Here is a 19974-nt window from a genome sequence, read left to right on the forward strand (position 1 = left end):
TGCAGATCCAGACCCGAGCGTGAACTCACTGAGTCCACAGAGTCTTTACACACACACACACACACACACACACACACACACACACACACTCTCACACACACACACTCTCACACACACACTCTCTCACACACACACGCGCATACCCACACACACACAGAGACAGACACACTCACACAGACACACTCTCTCACACACACACACACACACACGCGCATACCCACACACACACACACACACACACACACACACACACACACACAGAGACAGACACACTCACACAGACACACTCTCTCACACACACACACACACACACACATACAGACACACAATCACACACAAACCTTTTATAAACGTCTGACTAAAAATAAAATCCATGATTAAAGTATAAATAATGTTTTTGAGAACATCAGGCAATGAACGCTCGATCTCCGTCACTGGAGGAACTGGAGGAACTGGAGGAGCGCTGGTTCAGTCGCAGCCGAAGCCGACACACAATTCAAGTTTTATGCATATTTTATTCACTATATATATATATATCATATATCTATCACTCGGTCCACACTGATGAAAGACTGCAGACCTTCCAGAGCCGGTAATGGAACTGAACATCTTGACGATCATTTGACTCAGATATCTATATTTCTCTTTTAGCTTAGTTTTAGTTATCATGCGGATGGTCACGTGTTGTGTGTGTGTGTGTGTGTGTGTGTGTGTGTGTGTGTGTGACCTGCGCCGTCACTGGACATCCATCATAGCTTATCATTCTGAGTAAACACCACGACTGCAACACTGCAATACACACACACACACACACACACCTCAGATTTACTCACTCAATAATTTGGAAATAGCAGACTTGACCAACGTGTGACTGGCTCTTTTTAAAAAACTAAAAAAAATCTTTAAATCATTAAAGCCAAACACACTCACATCCAGAAAAATACTTAATTTCACAAACGAACAGAGCTTCAAATTAAAATCTACAGAAATATTGGGTCGGTATTTCTGGACTTCTTGTGACTGTATTTGAGCTTTTCAGGTCAGCTTTTAAATCCGCTTTACACTTTATTATTCAATTCAAAAGTCAATTATGAAGAGATTCATGTTCGCATATTAAAACTGGTATTATGACACTTTTATTACAATGTGAAATTATTGTGTTTATTTAACTTGCAAGTACAAAAAAAGAAGCACAATGACCAAGCTTCAAATTAAAATTATTTTTGTAATTATAAAGAAACTTAATGATTAACATTAGTGTTACATCACTTAAAGTGTATAAGGTATATAAAACAGAGATGTAACGAGTAATTGCGTCCAAAATAAAAGCTTGTGTTTACATAGTATATGTGTGTGTGCTGTGCATAATTATTTATACACATATGCAAGTATATATTTAAGAAATATTTGCATGTATATACTGTATATATTTATATTATATATAATATATATATATACACATGCATATATATATATATAGAATAATTATACACAGTACACACACATATATATTATGTAAACACAAACTTTTTTTTAAATGCCATTAATCACGATTAATCATTGCCCAGCACTAATATTAATAAAACTAAAAAATAAACAAACATAACTTGCACTTGCATCAGTGTGACACTGTTTACGGTCTCCTGTACATGCGAGTGTGTGTTGAGTACAGTGAGAGCGCAGTAAAGACAGGGAGCATCTCGTCGTGTTGCTGTGAGTTCAGGCTCTATCAGCGGTTTACTGTGTTATCATGGTGTTGTGCTGACTGAAGGACACATCTGACCTCACACAGATAACACACACACACACACACACACACACACACACACACACACACACACACACACACAACCCTTTCTTTTCATCAAACACAGCCCTGCATCTAGAGGAAAAAACATCTGGGTTACACGTTATTTTAAGGTGTCGTTGTTACAGTGTAATTATATATTTAAGTACTGAGTAATATTAATTAACTACATGTACTTACTATAGGGTTAGGGTTTGGTTGAGGGTTAGTTGCATGTAATTATGCATAATTTACTGTTATTACTATGGTAAGTACATGTAACATATGTAACAAGGACACTGTAAAATAAAGTGTTACCAAAATCTGCTGATTTGTTTAATCTCAATAAAAACTATATTTTTCCCCCACAAAATAAGAATATATTTTTTTAAATTGTGTATTTATCCCAGCTAACAAAAATATATTCTAAGAACGTTTCACTAATATTCCCATTTGGTTATTAAATTCCATTTCGGAATGTTCATTTAAAAACAAACAAAAAAAAAACATTCCGTTTTATCATTCTTCAAACATTAATGGAATGTTACTTTTAAAAGTAACATTTAAAAAGTGTTAGACGAAGGTGTAACTGACACACTCCATGAATGAGGCATGAATAACATTATTGAAGACTAGACGACGTTCCCTGTTAACTTCTCGAAAGTACAGAAACAGTCAAACGTTTTAGTTTTAAGGATAAAAAGCAGTATTCAAAAAGTATCATTTAACTTAAAATCTTTAAAGGAGTGGAATAATACGTTCAAATACTCAACGTCAAAGAGCTTTACCAAAACATAAGTTTATAAATAAATATGCCGTTTTCACAAAATTCAGTTCTTTTCATTCACTGTAAATAAGTAACGGACGCAGCAGAAAACATACGGGTCGTGTTTGCGTTTTCTTCTGGCCATAGGGCTAACCATGAAATCAGCATTAGGCTTTAAAGGGGTGGTTGATTATGATTTGACTTTTCTAACTTTAGTTAGTGTGTAATGTTGCTGTTTGAGCATAACCAACATCTGCAAAGTTACAACGCTCAAAGTTCAAAGCAAAGGGAGATATTTGCTTTTAAAGAAATCGCTTTTTAAGGACTACAACAAACGGCTGGTAGAGACTACACCACATTCCTCCTGGGTTAGTGACATCACCAACCCTAGAATTTACATAAACCCCGCCCCCAGAACACGATTTATAGATTATAAAGACAGAATATGCTAATCAATGACTAGATAACTACTAAGATTACTACACATAAGCTACATAAATGCATCAATTAACATTCAGAAATGTCCTGTTGCTTCTACATGTTGTCACTCCATCTTTCTGACTCCGGTTTGAACACAAAAGGCAAAACGTTTTTGAAATTTTCAGTGCATGTGTGTGTGTGTGTGAGGTAAAAGGACAAGAGCTCTTGAAGCTCCGCCCCCTGTGCCGGGAGCAGCAGCTCATTTGCATTTAAAGGGACACACACAAAAACGGTGCGTTTTTGCTCACCCTCAAAAAGTGACAATTTTAACATGCTATACAAAAATATCTGTGTGATATTTTCAGCTAAAACTTCACACACACAATCTGGGGACATCAGAGACTTATTTTACATCTTGAGAAAAGGGCATTATACCACCCCTTTAAAAAATGTCATGCATGTGACAAGTGAACATTAGTTGTAACCCTGGCTCAGAGGAAGATACAGGAATCGTGTCTTTGTGGCAGCTTTTCTGGTGATAAATGGGATAATATAATACAAGACATGATTAACGAAAGCACGAAACACATCATATTTGGTGAGACAAGCAAGCTAGAACAAAACAGCCAGTAATTTTGGAATCAACACCCAAAACTACACAGTAAAATTTTTTAAGTGAGTAGTAAGAAACAAGTAAAGGATTCCATTCAGCAATTATGATAAAAACCCATTTCAAATGATATTCGAATCCAAATTAAACCTTTAGTCATTAATAATGTTTCCATAAGGTGTCTCTTGATCTGTCTTTCGTTTTAAGTGGTCAGTGGGGGTTTCGGGGTCTCTGACCCCTGAGGCGTCTCTGTCAGTCGGACCACCAGAGAAGAACGGCACGCTAAACCCGAGACACACGACTCTCTCCTGGTGTCCTCCTCTTTCAAACGCCCATGAGGAAAAGCCTAGTCAGCTTTATTTATAAAGTGCTTTATACAATACAGATCGTTTCAGAGCAGCTTTACAGAGATAACAGGAGAATAATGCAACAAAGTTTGTTTCTAGAAGAAAATAGCGTCACAGTCCAGCTTAAGTAAGTTCAGCAATGTTTCATTTTTGTTGTAAAAAAGTTATTAATTTAGTTCAGTTATATATATATCCGCTCTGATGTCATCGTCCAGCTCAGTTCAGTTCTCATATAATGATGTCAATGCAGGAGATCAATAATATTGTTGAATATTAAATTAAATGAGACCACGTCATAAAAATGTTATTTATAGTATAACGTGGAATGTTTCAGTATTAAATGTATGTTTTTTTCATGCATTATTCAGTTTTTTATTGCCAATGTGTGAACAGTAATGAAACTTAAAAACATGTTGTCTATGAAAGCCTGTAGACTGATGTTTATGTGAAGGAATCGGGACGTTCAGTGACACTGAAACTAATGCTTATACAATGTTCAGGATAACACCGAAAGAGGCGTTCTGTGCTGTAACGTCAGTGTGTCGTGCGAAGAAAAGGGATTCATTCAAACTATAGTCTCACACAGCCAGATCTATATAATATTTTGTTATTGAGAGGAAAGCGTGTAGATCATATTTACATATTCATCTAAACGTCGCTCTCAGCAGTGGACGGCGTCGGGAAGTTTGTTAACAGTAAATCAATGCAAAAATACTTCCAACTTCTTTTTACTTCTAAGTAAAGCCTGAAAAAGACTTTTTCTGTGAGAATATCAGGGTCTTGAATCACGTTCAGTCTCTTGTATGCTAGCAATAAGCTGCTACTGCAGTTCACTTAACGGCCACCGGTGTCGCTAATAACAAGGGTTTATGAATTCTACATAGAGATCCAAAAAGCAGAAAACATGGAATTTGGGAAAATATATAAATTTGCTAAAAATTGGGCACTTAAAAAGTCCCCCTGTGGTGAAAATCCAGCTTTTAATGTTGTTTATGTGTCTATGTGGTGTTTTAATGTGCTTTAAGACAAACCATGTGTAAATTCATAAGTCGACTCCATTGCTGAGTATTTTCTCCTTAAAACTGCAGTGAACCAAAGACAGTCTCAAAAACACGCTTTGAAATCGCTGGTGTTTCTGACGTCACAAACGACCTTGTAACCAATCAGATCAACGTGTGATCGTCAACCAGTGGATCTCTGAGCTGAGTGAGTGAGTGGAGGCGGGGCTCATTTGCATATTCATAGAACCGTGTATACTAAATGAGGCAAGGGTGTCGAGTTACATTCAAGATATTTTAAGGCATTAAGAATTATATTTCAATGAAAAACTTTAAATATGTGATTTTGGTGATCAAATATGAGTTTTAAAGCTCCACTGTGAAGGATTTTCTCCCATCTAGCAGTGAAATTGTTTATGACTACCAACTGAATATTACTTTCTAGCCCCTCCCATTCCGAGGGCGTTTTAACTCTTACGGTGGCCGTATTATTTCCGGTGTGGTGAACAAATGAGTCCTACTGAAGAGATGAGTCCGAGCTTAGGACCCAAGCAATCCGATTGGTTCAAAGCACGTTTTATGGGTAATCGCTTTAGTGCCCGGTTACAAATCATACAAAATCACTTTATTATAGAAGACGTTTGTACTAAAGTATAAAGAGTCATTAATGTATTTTAACTTATATGTTTCATATACTAGTATTTAACCGAAGCTATAGATTGTGAAATTAAACATTTCTCGTTGTGTGTTTTTTAGTTAGCTTAGATAGTAGCATAGCATACAGCAAACGTTATCCGATGATCGTGCTAGCTGAGCTTTACCTGAGCTTATACTGCCTTACCGTATTCACAGCAATTCGTAATGAAATTATAATTGTCATTATTTTTTATCGTAATAATCAGCACAATATGTTACAAGTACACTTTTTTTAAATTAAAAGAACCATAAAATAATGTTTATTTGTGTATATTACTATTTTTCTTATTAACAGTTTAGACAGCTCACGTTAGCTAGGCTACAAGTTATCGTAAGAACAGATTTAGATCAGGCATACTAGTGGCATACTACTGGGGTCCTAAGCTCGGACTCATCTCTTCAATAGGACTCATTTGTTCACCACACCGGCAGTCGTGAGTATTCTCCCCCTCGCATTCGTCATACCTCGAATTTCCAGGTATGTCCCTCTTTGGCTACTGTATTTTCAAGATGGAGGCGCAACATGGCTGCCGCCATTCGAGTGACTCGCTCGTATGTATTCTAAATGGCAGATTCTACGCTTACGAGAATACTTGATTACTTGGTAGAAGTAATTACACATTATTGAGCACATATAATTTTGAAAGAACAAAGTGTTTTTTGCTAAGAATCAACTTTACAACTTTTACAAAATTACACAGTGTAGCTTTAAGGGATAAAATGATTAACTACAGGGGGACTTTAAACTTTAGTAAATTTAGTTAAATTGTATAAGTTTCATGATTCGATTAATTAGACTTGAATTTTGATTACTACAATTTAATTTAACCATTAAAATGGAATCCAGGCAGATATTGGGAAAACTAGGGCCCAATTTGTCCCGAAATTTGCTTACAAACCAAGTTTAGGACCGACATCTGTGATATCTCATGATGAACGCATCTCTCCGTCACGTACCCCTCATGGAGCCGCAGGTGTTTGTGTTTCGTGTTCTTGAGATTATCTGTGATTCTAGTCAAAGCTGAGCCTTCGCTGACGCTCACGTACAAGTTTTATCGAAACCGTCTCAAGGTGACGAGCAAAAACACCCGTATCTCACGCAGAGATGCACTTCACGATCTCAGAAACACGGGTCATTCGCTGAAAGACAGCGATATGAACGTCTCATCAAATTCTTACAAGATCTGAGCAGCTTTTGTGATTGAAATATTTCATGTAATGGGTTTTTTCAACATTAAATTTACAGAGAAATGCAGAATAAGGATGCTCAGGTCAAAGGCCAGACTTACCCAAAAAATGCTTAACAATAATTAAAACGCTCTAAGTAAAACTAATTAGCTTTTAAATTTTTTTTAGATTTTTTTAAATGCAACCTGTCACTATCTACATTTATTTTATTGCGCTATATTCTGAATGTAAGGCAACTATTGACTCAATTTGGTCTGTTTTTGTGCTCCTATAAAGATTTTGTAACACTTTTTGTTTGATTTGGTAACACTTTACAATAAGGTTCATTAGTTAACATTAGTTAACAAACATGAACTAACAATACATGTATTACAGTATTTATTAATCTTTGTTAAAAATCCAGCTGTTCATACATTGTTTGTTCATGTTAGTTCACAGTGCTTTAACTAATGTTAAAAAACACAACCTTTGATTTTAATAGTGTATTAGAAAATGTTTAAATTAATATTAATTCAATAATATATTCATTCTTAGTTCATGTTAACTAGGGCTGCACGATATTGAAGAAAAACGCGATGTGCGATAACTCATTAAATAATGTGATATTCGATATGCGATAATGCTTAAAGTGTGTAAAATACACCTAAATTATCTTTAAAATATATTTAAAATTATATAACCTAGATATGTGTTTCACATTCTTTTTGTGACGAGAAAACATCCCTAAGCTTCTGACAGTGAACATCAGTGTTTTACTGTATATAAGAAGAGTTATTGAACATCAGTGTAAAGCTCGGGGTTCAGGTTATCCTATATTAGAGTTATTAAACAACACAAACTCAATAATCAAATGCAAAAATAAAACACGGCTTAGTTTTCACTGTATTAATTAAATATATACTGATTCTTATTAAAGCTGCAAAAGTTATTCAGCCGAGAGCGAGTGATTTTCTCTGTCTTTTGCTCATATTGCAAGCCGTTGCATTATGCATATCACGATATATACATTTGCGATATTTCGATAATTTCGATATCTTGTGCAGGCCATAACTAATGAACCTTATTGTAAAGTGTTAGCAATAGAATTTTACGAGAAACACATAGAGACACAAAGCTGAGATGTCAATAACCAGAACAAATTTTGAGTAATAATCATTTTTCTCTGCTGACAGAAACACATCTTTGATTTGAGGCCACGCCGTCGGATCTGGAGTCCATCTAACGAGACAAACTCTTTCAGGATGTTTCAGGATGACAGCATGTGTTTGTTTAGCGACTATAGGATTCGGAAGAAAAGTATAAGACGAGGAAATGGAAACACAAAGAGAGAGGGAACGTGTGACTTTAAAAGGGGCCGTATAGCGAAGGTGCAGACGGGGTTTTGGAGGACCGACGTTTCCCAGAAGCCTCTCTGGGCTGCCAACACAAACCCTGTCTGACTGGAGGAGGGACACGCCGGCGCCACAGCGATTGCGAAGACAACTAATCTCTCTCTCAGTGATAATGCTGTCAAAATAACAGCCAGGATACAGCAGAGAGGAACTGGTTAAACCATGTGACCCTGGACCACAAAACCAGCCACAAGCGTACAGTTTTTAAAACTGAGATTTATACATCACCTGAAAGCTGAATAAATGAGCTTTCCATTGATGTGTGGTTTAATAGAATAGGACAAGAATTGTAGAAATCAAGAAATTGTTCATAGAATTGGCCGAGAAAATCTGGAATCTGAGGGTGCAAAAAAATCAAAACATTGTAAATCGCCATCAAAGTTGTGCATTTATGTTGGCGATTGTGCAGCATTCACTCACAGAAATACATGTTTTATATATTTACGGTAGGAAATTTACAAAATATCTTCATGGAACATGATCTTTACTTAATATCCGAATGATTTTTGGCATAAAAGAAAAATTTATAATTTTGACCCATATAATGTATTGTTGGCTATTGCCTCAAATATACCCGTGCGACTCGAGACTGGTTTTGGGATCCAGGGTCACATGTTAGATGACTCTCTGAGGGACAATCTTATTATTTATTTATGTGCATCTCATTCCTTTCTATTTCTCAGTTTCATTTACTGTATTTTGATAGTCCACTTTAGGCATTCAAACTAACTATAATGCAAAGTACATGTCAACTAATTCCCAGGTTAGTAGAATATAGGGGTGTAACGATTCCCTCGTGTCACGATTCGAGAAATATCACGATACTGAACTCACGATACGATACTATTGCGATACATATGATAAAAGGTTAACAGAAAATGCACTGTTGGTTAAAATGAATAGTCTTGGACTTGATGCTGGAAACCCAAAGCTCAGGACAATAGAGACTCCAGAATAACAATATTCATGATTCTGAAGATGAAAATACAGAATTATTTTAGACGAATATGCTTTCACTCTTTAACTGACGATATATTTAAAATAACGTAAGCCACTTTTTACTGGTAACAGACATTTGGCATTATCAGGACACACAAATATTCCCCCACCGCATTATTATACATTATATTCAACATTATATTTTGGCAATATGGTTGCATTTTTGTATTGCTATATTTTTGTGACACAATATATTGTTACACCCCTATTCCTTTCTATTTCTGGGTTACACTGTATTTTGATTGATTTTCCACTTTACACATCTAATTCTCAGAGACTGTTAGGTTCGGGTTAGCAGAATAAGTCTTTTTGTGCACGAGTGTGTGTAAAGTACAATAAATTAGTTTTGTAGTCTATTGCCCAATAATATCTTGTTTAATCTGACAGTGGCATGTTATTTATTTTTTTGTTTATTTTAATTTCCTTTTATTTATTTATTTTCACTTATATGTGAGTGTATGCCAATAGAGTTATTTTAAATGGAAAGAAATCAAGAGAGACATATAAGTTCTGCTTATATAAGCATCAAAATAAAGTGTTAGCAGATATTAAGCAGATGGTCTATTAATAGTCTAATGACCGGTAGTTGACATGATGTCGTTGTTGATGTAGTTCAATATGTATCTGTACACAACAAATGAAGCGAAACACAACACAAACTAAAATGAGCAGAACTTATATCTCTGTCTTGATTTCTTTCCATTTAAAATAACTCTATTGGCATACACTCACATATAAGTGAAAATAAATAAAATGTGTTAAAGGAAATCTAAATAATAAATAAATAACATGCCACTGTCAGATTAAACAAGATAATTAAACAAGATATTATTGGGCATTAAGACGTACTCTATTCTGAATCTACAGATAATAGTACAATAGACTACAAAACTAATTTTATTGTACTTTTACACACAAAAAGAAACCTCTGATTATTGATGTATGAACACACAGCGACATCTACAGGACCCGAAGAGAACTACATCTTCACGGTCACTCCTACAGGTTAAAGTACTTTATGTATAACCTTATGAAAATTAACCATGGTTTTACCACACAAAAACTTTAACTTTAAACCCATAAGAATAGCAGTGTCCACAAACGACAGAGAAACGATCTCAATCAATTCCAGAACATTTTTCCCATCTGGACGATAAAAATATTGACCCAATCCTAATCCACCGACTTTAAAGCGTACATAACTGAACCGCGGGCTTTTTAAACAGGAAGTTATCGTTATATCGCGGTGAGTAACCGCCTATTTTTTACAGTCTATGGTAACGGCCCACACTCCCACATAACGGCCGATCCTCCATTCAGAAGTCATAGCAACGCCCAAACAACTAGCCAGAAAGCACTCAAAACTGAATAGCAACACTCTAAAAAACACTGGAACACCTTAGCAACGCCTTGACAACCACCCACTACATCTTGGATCAAGGCGGTAAGTTTTCGCGGTTACCAAAAGGTCTTCAGAAATGTAAAATACTTTTACACTTACTATTTCTTTCAGGAAATGGACATCTAGGTCATGTTAACTTATCTATCTAACACTACAACAAAATACAAATCAGCAAAAACAACTGAATGTTTTTCATACTCACAAAATAGACATTCAAACGAGCCCGCGTCTGTTAGTAGTCGCAGGTGTATTATTATTTTTTTAAATCGCTTTCGCGTTCGTGTTATTTGTCCCAGCAGAGATTCCGTCTCAGCTGCACATGACAGTCACATGACTCAGTGTAGCGTTTTGTTTTTGCACAATATTTCTCCAGATATCGACACTCATGCAGCCGTCTTCTGATTGTAAGTATTATTTATTTGGCTCTTGTTATAATTCTGTCATTTAGAAAGCGTCTTATTTTTGAAAACACAAAGATTAGGCAGTAAACAGCCCTTAAACGCAGTAAACATTTAAACGAGACCTTTCTTCTTATGTTCATATTAGATTATTACTGGATTATCATATTAAATCTATATGTAAAAATGAATTCACTAAGACCCAACCTTTATTTAATTTGTTCATTGAAGTGAAATCGACTTTATTATTTATTATTTTAAAATCTCTATTATTATTTATTTATATCTTTGAGATTTATGAAGAATGACATTAAGTTAATGAATTTATTATCATTGGAATGACCTTATTTTGGTTTATGAATAATATTATAATCGACACAATTGTACATCCTCTTTTTTTATTTGTCATTCAAGCATGTACAGTTGTGGTTCTTGCAGGATCATTAATCAATGTAAATTGTTCTTATTTTTTCTTCTGGAGAACATAAATTAATAATAAATACGATATTATACTATATTAAATATATTATGTAGCTTCTAAAGAGCCGGCTAAATTAAAAAGTAAGATCTTTAAACTAAATATGGAACGTCTTTTATGTGGAATCACCTATTCAGGGCAGTACTGAATAAAAATGCAGTATTCATGATTAATTATTAATTAGTTATTTGCAGATTCTGAAGTTGAACTTGTGATCTGTAGCTATAATAGAAAAGGTTCAGAATATAAAGCATGTGCTGGATTCCTCTGATGTGTGTCTCATCTGCATGTTTACGGTCTGAAGGGTCACTGATTGGACGGAAGCATCATCATCATCATCATCATCATCATGCCTCTGACAGCCGCTGTGATTGGAGGAGTTCAGAAACTGGTGCTTTACGAGACCAGAGCTGTAAGTCACGTTTCATTAACTATTATTGAAGGATACATGGATTTGCTTTGGACTTTTAAATGCAGGGAACAGCATATAATGCGATTGTGAATCAGATCAGCAGCTCATGCACATCCGAATATGAATATATATATATATATATATATATACCAGAAATCCCTGTGTGTTTTGAAGCCATGATGAGAAACTATTTTAATAAAAACGTAAGGCTACTTTTGAAAAAAATATGATGAGAAAAAGTCCCCCTGTGGTGAAAATCCAGTTTTTAATGTTGTTTATATGTCTATGTGGTGTTTTTAATATGCTTTAAGACAAACCATGTGTAAATTCATAAGTCGACTCCATTGCTGAGTATTTCCTCCTTAAAACTGCAGTGAACCAAAGACAGTCTCAAAAACACGCTTTGAAATCGCTGGTGTTTCTGACGTCACAAACTACCTTGTAACCAATCAGATCAACGTGTGATCGTCAACCAGTGGATCTCTGAGCTGAGTGAGTGAGTGGAGGCGGGGCTCATTTGCATATTCATAGAATGAGGCAAGGGTGTCGAGTTACATTCAAGCTATTTTAAGGCAATATGTCATTTTGGTGATCAAAGATGAGTTCTAAGGGCTAAAATTGACTACAGCGGGACTTTAATAATATCATGGATGCGCTCTTCCCGTAACAACAACGCTGAAACACGGGAAACTGAAGCACGACGTTCGATCACAATGCTGTTCTAAGTATAATGTTATGTATATGATCATTTGGCGCTGCACATCTTGCACTTAAATGTATCTTCATAATCAAAGTGATTCCAGGGATCACTGCGCACTTACAAATCCATAGTTTCACTTTATTTCGACCGGCGTTTATAACGCTAACCAGTGTTTCCCACAGATTAGAAAGCAATTTCTAAAGGGGGGTTGTGGTTCATAATAATTCCTTCGTTAATAATTCGTTACACAAAAGTTTATTATATTAAATATTAATCAAAAATGCTTCACAAAATCCACACATTTAACACCCTAAAAATGACATAATATTATTTATAATAAGTTTATTTAATTCACAGCTTATATAGTGTTTTGACCTCGACAACCCAACTGCATTTTACTTGCGCAAACTTGCGAAACTTGCGACTAACGTTAGTTAACGTACTAAAGAAGACGCAATCGCTTGTTTGCTGAGGGTCGGGACTCCAACATTAACACACTGACAACAGTGTATTCAGAATATAAAATATTTTTTGATCTCGGATTATCTTGTTTTCATGGAGACAGACGCGGTGTGCACGGAGGGGAGTGTGTGTGTGTGTGTGAGAGAGAGAGACGGAGGGAGAGCAGGGAAAGGAAATGCAGCTGAACGAATACGCTGCGTGTTTTAAATAGCGAAAAAAAAAAAAAAAAAGAATAACGAAACGCAATATGTGGCGGCCGGTGTTGATTTCTTAACACAAATTAGTCTATGTGTGGGAATCTCTACTAACCAATCAGAACTCGGGTACCGCCCTAAATGCAGCAAAATCAGAAAAAATAAATGTATATTTTTAAAGTCACGACAATCATCGTTATCTCGATCGATCGTATCGCACATCCCTACTACTAACTAACTCAACCAGGCCCCGCCCCTTTATTCTGCTCATTAATTATTATAATGAGGAATATTGTGACGTGTTCGTTCCCGGGAGAAACTCAAGACTAATGGAGGCGTTTCAGGAGTTCAGAAACACTGACTCTGATATAGAGAAGAACTTCCTCTTGTCATCCTCAAACAGCAACATTACACACACTGAAGAAAGAGGAACATGGACAAAAGCACAACAGGTCCTCTTTATTTCTTTTAATATTTGTGAAATATTGCTCTGTGCTCCTAGATGGCAGTGTTCAGCTGCCGTTAAACAGGCCTGATGTCAGAGTGAGTGTCTGAACCGCAGTGATTCGGCTCAGAAAGAGCCGTTTTAATAAGATTTAATAAGTAGTTGTATAGTTTTGTGCAATCTAAGTATGTCTAATCATTATAGGAAAGAAAATATTGATAGCTGATATATGACATTTAGATTAGAGTTTATAGTGTATATTTTAGACACTATTTGATTTTTCCTCCATTTTTCCTCAACATATTTTTTAATTCGCTTATTAATGCATTTCATTGAATAGTTAATAGTCAAATATTCTCTCAATTAAAACTGCCATCACAATGTCGGATTTGATCTGACTGGCTAAATTTGATTTTGCGGTCGTACGTATGTTATATATATAACTCTTTTATCATTTACTGTGCGCAGACTTGCAGTCAGTCCAGGACAGTGTGAATCTACTGTTAATAATTTAATATTATGCTGTATTTGACCTGTATTTTTCACCATTAAAGCACAGAACAGGACAGACTGGGCCGTTTACGAGCGCAGTTGCACATTCAGAGACTGTAATAATGTGAGGACATGTTCAGACCGTCTGTCTTCATCCTCGTGTTCCTCTCGCTGGGGGCTTTCATGTGTCTGGAAATCTGTCCAAATGTAGAGCAAACAGTTTTTCCTTAACTCTTCAACAGACTGAGTGTTTTATGATCTGCTGGATCTTAAGAGAACATGTCAAGAACATGTGCGGAATATATTTCATAACGTAAAAGTATTATTTTAAATCAAATTGTACCCAGCTTTATGCATGTTTTGTTAGATTCCCCCTCTCTGTTAAACACATTTCATTAGATTCATTAGATCTTGTGTAATATGACTTGCTGTTTTGGTTTTTATTGTATTTATATGATATTTGTATTTTTGTAATTTAATTTTTGCCATGAAAATAGCTTTGAATGCTGACATGGCACTGAATAAAACAATCTGAATCTGAAATCAAATTGTCATTATTGTGATATAGTTTTTTAAATAGAGGGTTTGCATTGGACGTCACTTTCCCGCGGGAACACACCGGACTGAGTGCCAGAAGAGCTGCTGAGTGACTGGATTTAATAGGAGAAACTGTGAAAACACGAGTTAAACAAATGATTATCAGTTTAAACTAAAGCTTGGACTGGATATAGTGTTTCTTACGACTCACCAAAGATCCGGTGATCATGGATATCGACATGCAGCAGGAATCATGTTTCCTCACATTTATATGAGCCTGATTTCCACGCCGGGGAAATACATAAAGCACATTTGCCTGTGAACGATTTATATTAATACAATATGAATATGCAAATGAGCCCCGCCTCCACTCACTCACTCAGCTCAGAGATCCACTGGTTGACGATCACACGTTGATCTGATTGGTTACAAGGTCGTTTGTGACGTCAGAAACACCAGCGATTTCAAAGCGTGTTTTTGAGACTGTCTTTGGTTCACTGCAGTTTTAAGGAGGAAATACTCAGCAATGGAGTCGACTTATGAATTTACACATGGTTTGTCTTAAAGCATATTAAAAACCACATAGACACATAAACAACATTAAAAGCTGGATTTTCAGCACAGGGGGACTTAAAGCAAATATAAATATGATAAATATACATATCATTTTTATTTCTTTAGATTTTGGGATGTAATAATGTGACGCTCAGATGTTTCGATAAATTTCACCCTAACGTCCATTTAAGATTTTTAAACAGGAGTTTGATTTCAGATTGTTGCTTGTTAAAAACGGACATTGATTATAATTTTTCTTTTTCTCAGAGATATTTTCTCGTGGGGAGTAATAACGCTCAAACGAAACATCGCGTCCTGAAGATCGATCGCACTGAACCGCGAGATCTGGTCATTATTGATGATAAGGTGAGCTGGTCTGATCCCGGGATAACACACACACACTCACACACACACACACACTGACTCACACACACACACACACACACACACACACACACACACGCACACACTGACTCTCTCACACACACACACACACTCACACACACACACGCACACACTGACTCTCTCACACACACACACGCACACACACACACACACGCACACACTGACACACACACACACACACACACACTGACTCACACACACACACACGCACACACTGACTCACACGCACACACTGACTCACGCACACACTGACACACACACACACGCACACACTGACTCACACACACACACGCACACACTGACTCGCACACACACGCACACACTGACTCGCACACACACGCGCACACACTGACTCGCACACACACACGCACACAATGAATCGCACACACACACACACACACTGACTCACACACACACACACACGCACACACTGACACACACACACACACACACTGACTCACACACACACTGACTCACAGATACACTGACTCACTCACTCACACACACACAGACTGACTGACACACACACACACACACACACACAGCTCAGTTTCACTTTTTTAGAAGCAGGTCAACATGAAATGATGTTTGCAACCTATTTTACTTCCATAATGTGACATATTTTTGAAGCCGGGACTTGATTGGAGAGAGAAAAGTGGGCGTTACATAATAATAGATTCAATTGTGATTTTTAATGGGATTTTTATATTTCACCAATCTTTAAGTCGCTGTCCTGGTGGTTGTTCGTTAATGTTTCTACTAGAAACCAAATGGCATTTCCAGCATATTCAAATCACTAGTGTGGAGGAAATAATATTATAACACTTTACAATAATGTTCATTTATTAAACATTAGTTAATGTATTAACTAACCATGAGCAATACATTTGTGACTGTTTTTGTTAGTCTTTGTTGACGTTAGTTAATACAAATACAGCTGTTCATTGTTTGTTCATGTTAGTGGATTAAATAATGTTAACAAGATTTTAATAAAGTATTAGTAAATGTTGAAATTAACATTAACAAAGATTAACAAACCCTGTAGAAGACTTAGTTATTGTTAACTAATGAACATTATTGTAAAGTGTTACCAATATTTGAAACCTGGTTTGCTCTGGAGTTAATAGGGCTGGGTTAAATATATTGATTTCTGAATTCCCCGTTTAAACGTGTCCATAGTCTTGTTCAGTGTAAATGTTTTAACTGTGTGTGTGTGTGTGTGTGTGTGTGTGTGTGTAGCATGTTTACAGTCAGCTGGAGGTGCGAGAGCTTCTGGGCCGCCTGGATCTGGGCAACCGCACTAAGATCGGGCAGAAAGGATCCTCCGGTCTTTCCAGAGCCGTTTCTGCCCACGGCATTGTGGGTAAGCCTTTTTAGTTAGTTATATTAAAGTTTAGTTAGTTATATTATATTTTAGTTTAGTTGTATTAAAGCCGATAAATAATGTATTATTTCCTTCAGCTGAGACTGTTCAACGTGATGGTTTTAGATTGCTTGAAATATGATTTGAATCACTTCAAAAAAAGGGAAATATAGTTCAGTCCAACATGTGCAGCGCAAATCTGTCATATCAGCTTCAGAAATTATAATGAGAACATTATAATTGTGTGTTTGGGACGTGGATTTTAATGGTGAGACCAGTTTTCAGGCTCTCAAAAATTATATAAAAATTTGGATTTAGATTAATTGGCCAAAATATCGGTTATCGGCTTTTAAATATAAGGAATTATCGGTATCGGCCAAAATGTTCATAACGGTGCATCCTGTTTCCGGGTCAGTGTTATTTTAGTGTTATTTATATACTATTATTATAGTATTTATCAATATTTTGAAATTAGTTTCAGTCATCTAATATTTATATTTTACATTCATGCGTTTGGCGCTTCATGCATTCCCTGGGAGTCGAACCCATTACTGTGGCGTTGCTAGTTTCATGCCGTACCGTTTATTTGTTGTTTATATGATTTCAGCTTTATTTCAGTTAGCGGAGTGATTTTGAATGGCTTGTCTGTGAATTAATTTTAATTTTTTTTTTTTTTGCACACACTCATAAGCTGCTCTCAGACAGGGGTGTGTTCCCGTGTGTTTTATCATCAGTTCAACGAGTCGGTGTTTCCCGAAACCATTGTTAAAAACGAAATAGCATCGCAAAGTTGTGTGTTTGGAACGACAGATCTCCTGCGGTTAGAAGCAGAGTTTCTTGTTTTCATGACGTGTGGACTCAATAAATCATTATCTTGAGCAGAATAATCAAGCTGACATTCAGTACAACCTGTGTCTTTTATTTAGAATACATACAAATGTCATTTACGTCTTTTAGCTTGTCGAGAGATTTAAAGTGCAGTTGTTGAAGAGTGCATGTGTGAACGAGCTCTAGTGTGAGAACGAGTCGATGATCGAATCTGGAAATAAAGCAAAATAACTGAGAAAAATTAGAAATATTCCTCAGATGACTTTATAGCAGTTTATAGCAAAACATCGACCATTAATTCGATCTCAAACAGATTCATTAACAGTAGTTATTAGGGGTGTAACGATTCCCTCGTGTCACGATTCGATACATATCACGATACTGAACTCACGATACGATATTATTGCGATACTCCAAGACATATGATAAAAGGTTAACAAAAAATGTACTGTTTATTAAACTGATAAATTTGATATTACATTGTGTGTGTAAATGAATATTCTTGGACTTGGTGCTGAAACCCAAAGCACAGGACAATAGAGACACCAGAATAACAATATTCATGATTCTGAAGCTGGAAATACAGAGTTATTTTAGACGAATATGTTTTTCTGTCACTGACTAGATATATTTAAAATAATGTAGGCCACTTTTTTACACAGATATTCCCCTATTGCATTATTATACATTATATTCAACATTATATATAATATTTTGGTAACACTTTACAATAAGGTTCATTAGTTAACTACATGAACTAATAATGAACTGCACTTCTACAGCATTTATTAATCTTAGTTAATATTAATTTCAACATTTATTAATACGTTATTTAAATCAAAGGTTGTATTTGTTAACATTAGTTAATGCACTGTGAGCTAACATGAACAGCTGTATTTTTATTAACTAACATTAACAAAAAATTTAAATACTGTAACAAATGTTTTGCTCATGGTTAGCTCATGTTAACTAATGAACCTTCTTGTAAAGTGTTACCAATATTTTAATGTAGTACTGACACTAAAACTCTGAAAACTGAAATTGTTTCTCACATAGTAATTTTTATTTTGGGTGAATTATTCACGATACATATTGTTGCATTTTTGTATTGCAATATATTGTGACACGATATGTTGTTACACCCCTAGTAGTTATTACTCCACCACATGTGTGACATCATTAACCAACGTTGTTCAACGACCAATCTGCGACAGTATGGTTTCTGGAAACAGTCGTGACTCGCTAGATGATTTCTTCAACGATGCATCGTGCTATTGTAGTGAAGCAGGAGTTACAGCGCTGTACAAGAAACACACTCCAGACCGACTCGTGTCACGCTGAACCAGCGTCTCGTCACATGATCACGGTCGGCACTGTGAGAAACTGGGTGATGATCTCCAGGTCATGATCTAGTTCCTCTGACACTGATCTGGGGAAATATCAGTCGGGTTTGTCATCAAAACTGTGTGTTATGCAGCCTCGATTCTCCTCTGACGACCGCTGAGGGAGCGGAGCATCGTGGAGGTAATAAGAAGTGAGACTTCACTGCACATCAGAACATTGTGTGTTGTGCATTTATGACACACCTGATAGATCTGTTTGCTTGATGAGAAACAACAGTCATGACAAACACAGCGTTTGATCACACCCTCGCGTCTCAACATTAGTGTGTTCTGCCTCTGAAAGGCCTTAAGCTGTTTACTGTATGCTAAAAGGGGACCGTTATGCTTTTACAGCGTTCTTTAGTGTGTAATGTTCCTGTTTGAGCAAGAAAAAGTGAGTTATTCTCTATATCAGTGTCAGTGTTTCTGAACTCCTGAAACGCCTCCATTGTAGTCTTGAGTTTCTTCGGGGGAAAATAAAAGTTACAAAATTTTACGTTTATTGTTATGAAAAATGTGCAAAAATACTATTTTCAATTTTTATATGAAATATCTATATTTTCAAAAACATGTTTTACTCTAAAAACTCAAAATCAAAGCCATAAATCTAAACAAGCTGTGTTCAAAATGTGATCTTTCAGTGAGATTGTGTTCGGCTGCAGTACCAAACGCTTCCACTAGAGGAAATTCGTCTCCCATTCATTAATGCGCTTATTTTTG

At 36.0% G+C, this 19974-nt stretch overlaps 1 protein-coding gene and 1 long non-coding RNA gene across 3 annotated transcripts in view; one reads left to right on the forward strand and one right to left on the reverse strand.

The window, feature by feature from the left end:
* LOC311068439 overlaps positions 1-10849 on the reverse strand; it is a 34580-nt gene extending 23731 nt beyond the window's left edge. The window contains exon 1 of the long non-coding RNA XR_014603375.1: positions 10806-10849. This is a non-coding gene — a long non-coding RNA (uncharacterized lncRNA). The remainder of the gene's footprint in view (positions 1-10805) is intronic.
* Positions 10850-10900: 51 nt separating this feature from the next.
* The window catches only part of fig4a (FIG4 phosphoinositide 5-phosphatase a), a 112559-nt gene continuing 103485 nt past the window's right edge, over positions 10901-19974 (forward strand). For both annotated transcript variants that reach the window (XM_084090872.1, XM_084090873.1), the window contains exons 1-4: positions 10901-11007; positions 11784-11891; positions 15544-15642; positions 16921-17044. In XM_084090872.1, coding sequence (XP_083946998.1) covers positions 11829-11891; positions 15544-15642; positions 16921-17044 — 286 coding nt within the window. In that variant the 5' untranslated portion in view covers positions 10901-11007; positions 11784-11828. The remainder of the gene's footprint in view (positions 11008-11783; positions 11892-15543; positions 15643-16920; positions 17045-19974) is intronic.

Source organism: Abramis brama (genome assembly GCF_963993115.1).
Source record: "Abramis brama genome assembly, chromosome: 18".
Classification (NCBI taxonomy): Eukaryota; Metazoa; Chordata; class Actinopteri; order Cypriniformes; family Leuciscidae; genus Abramis; species Abramis brama.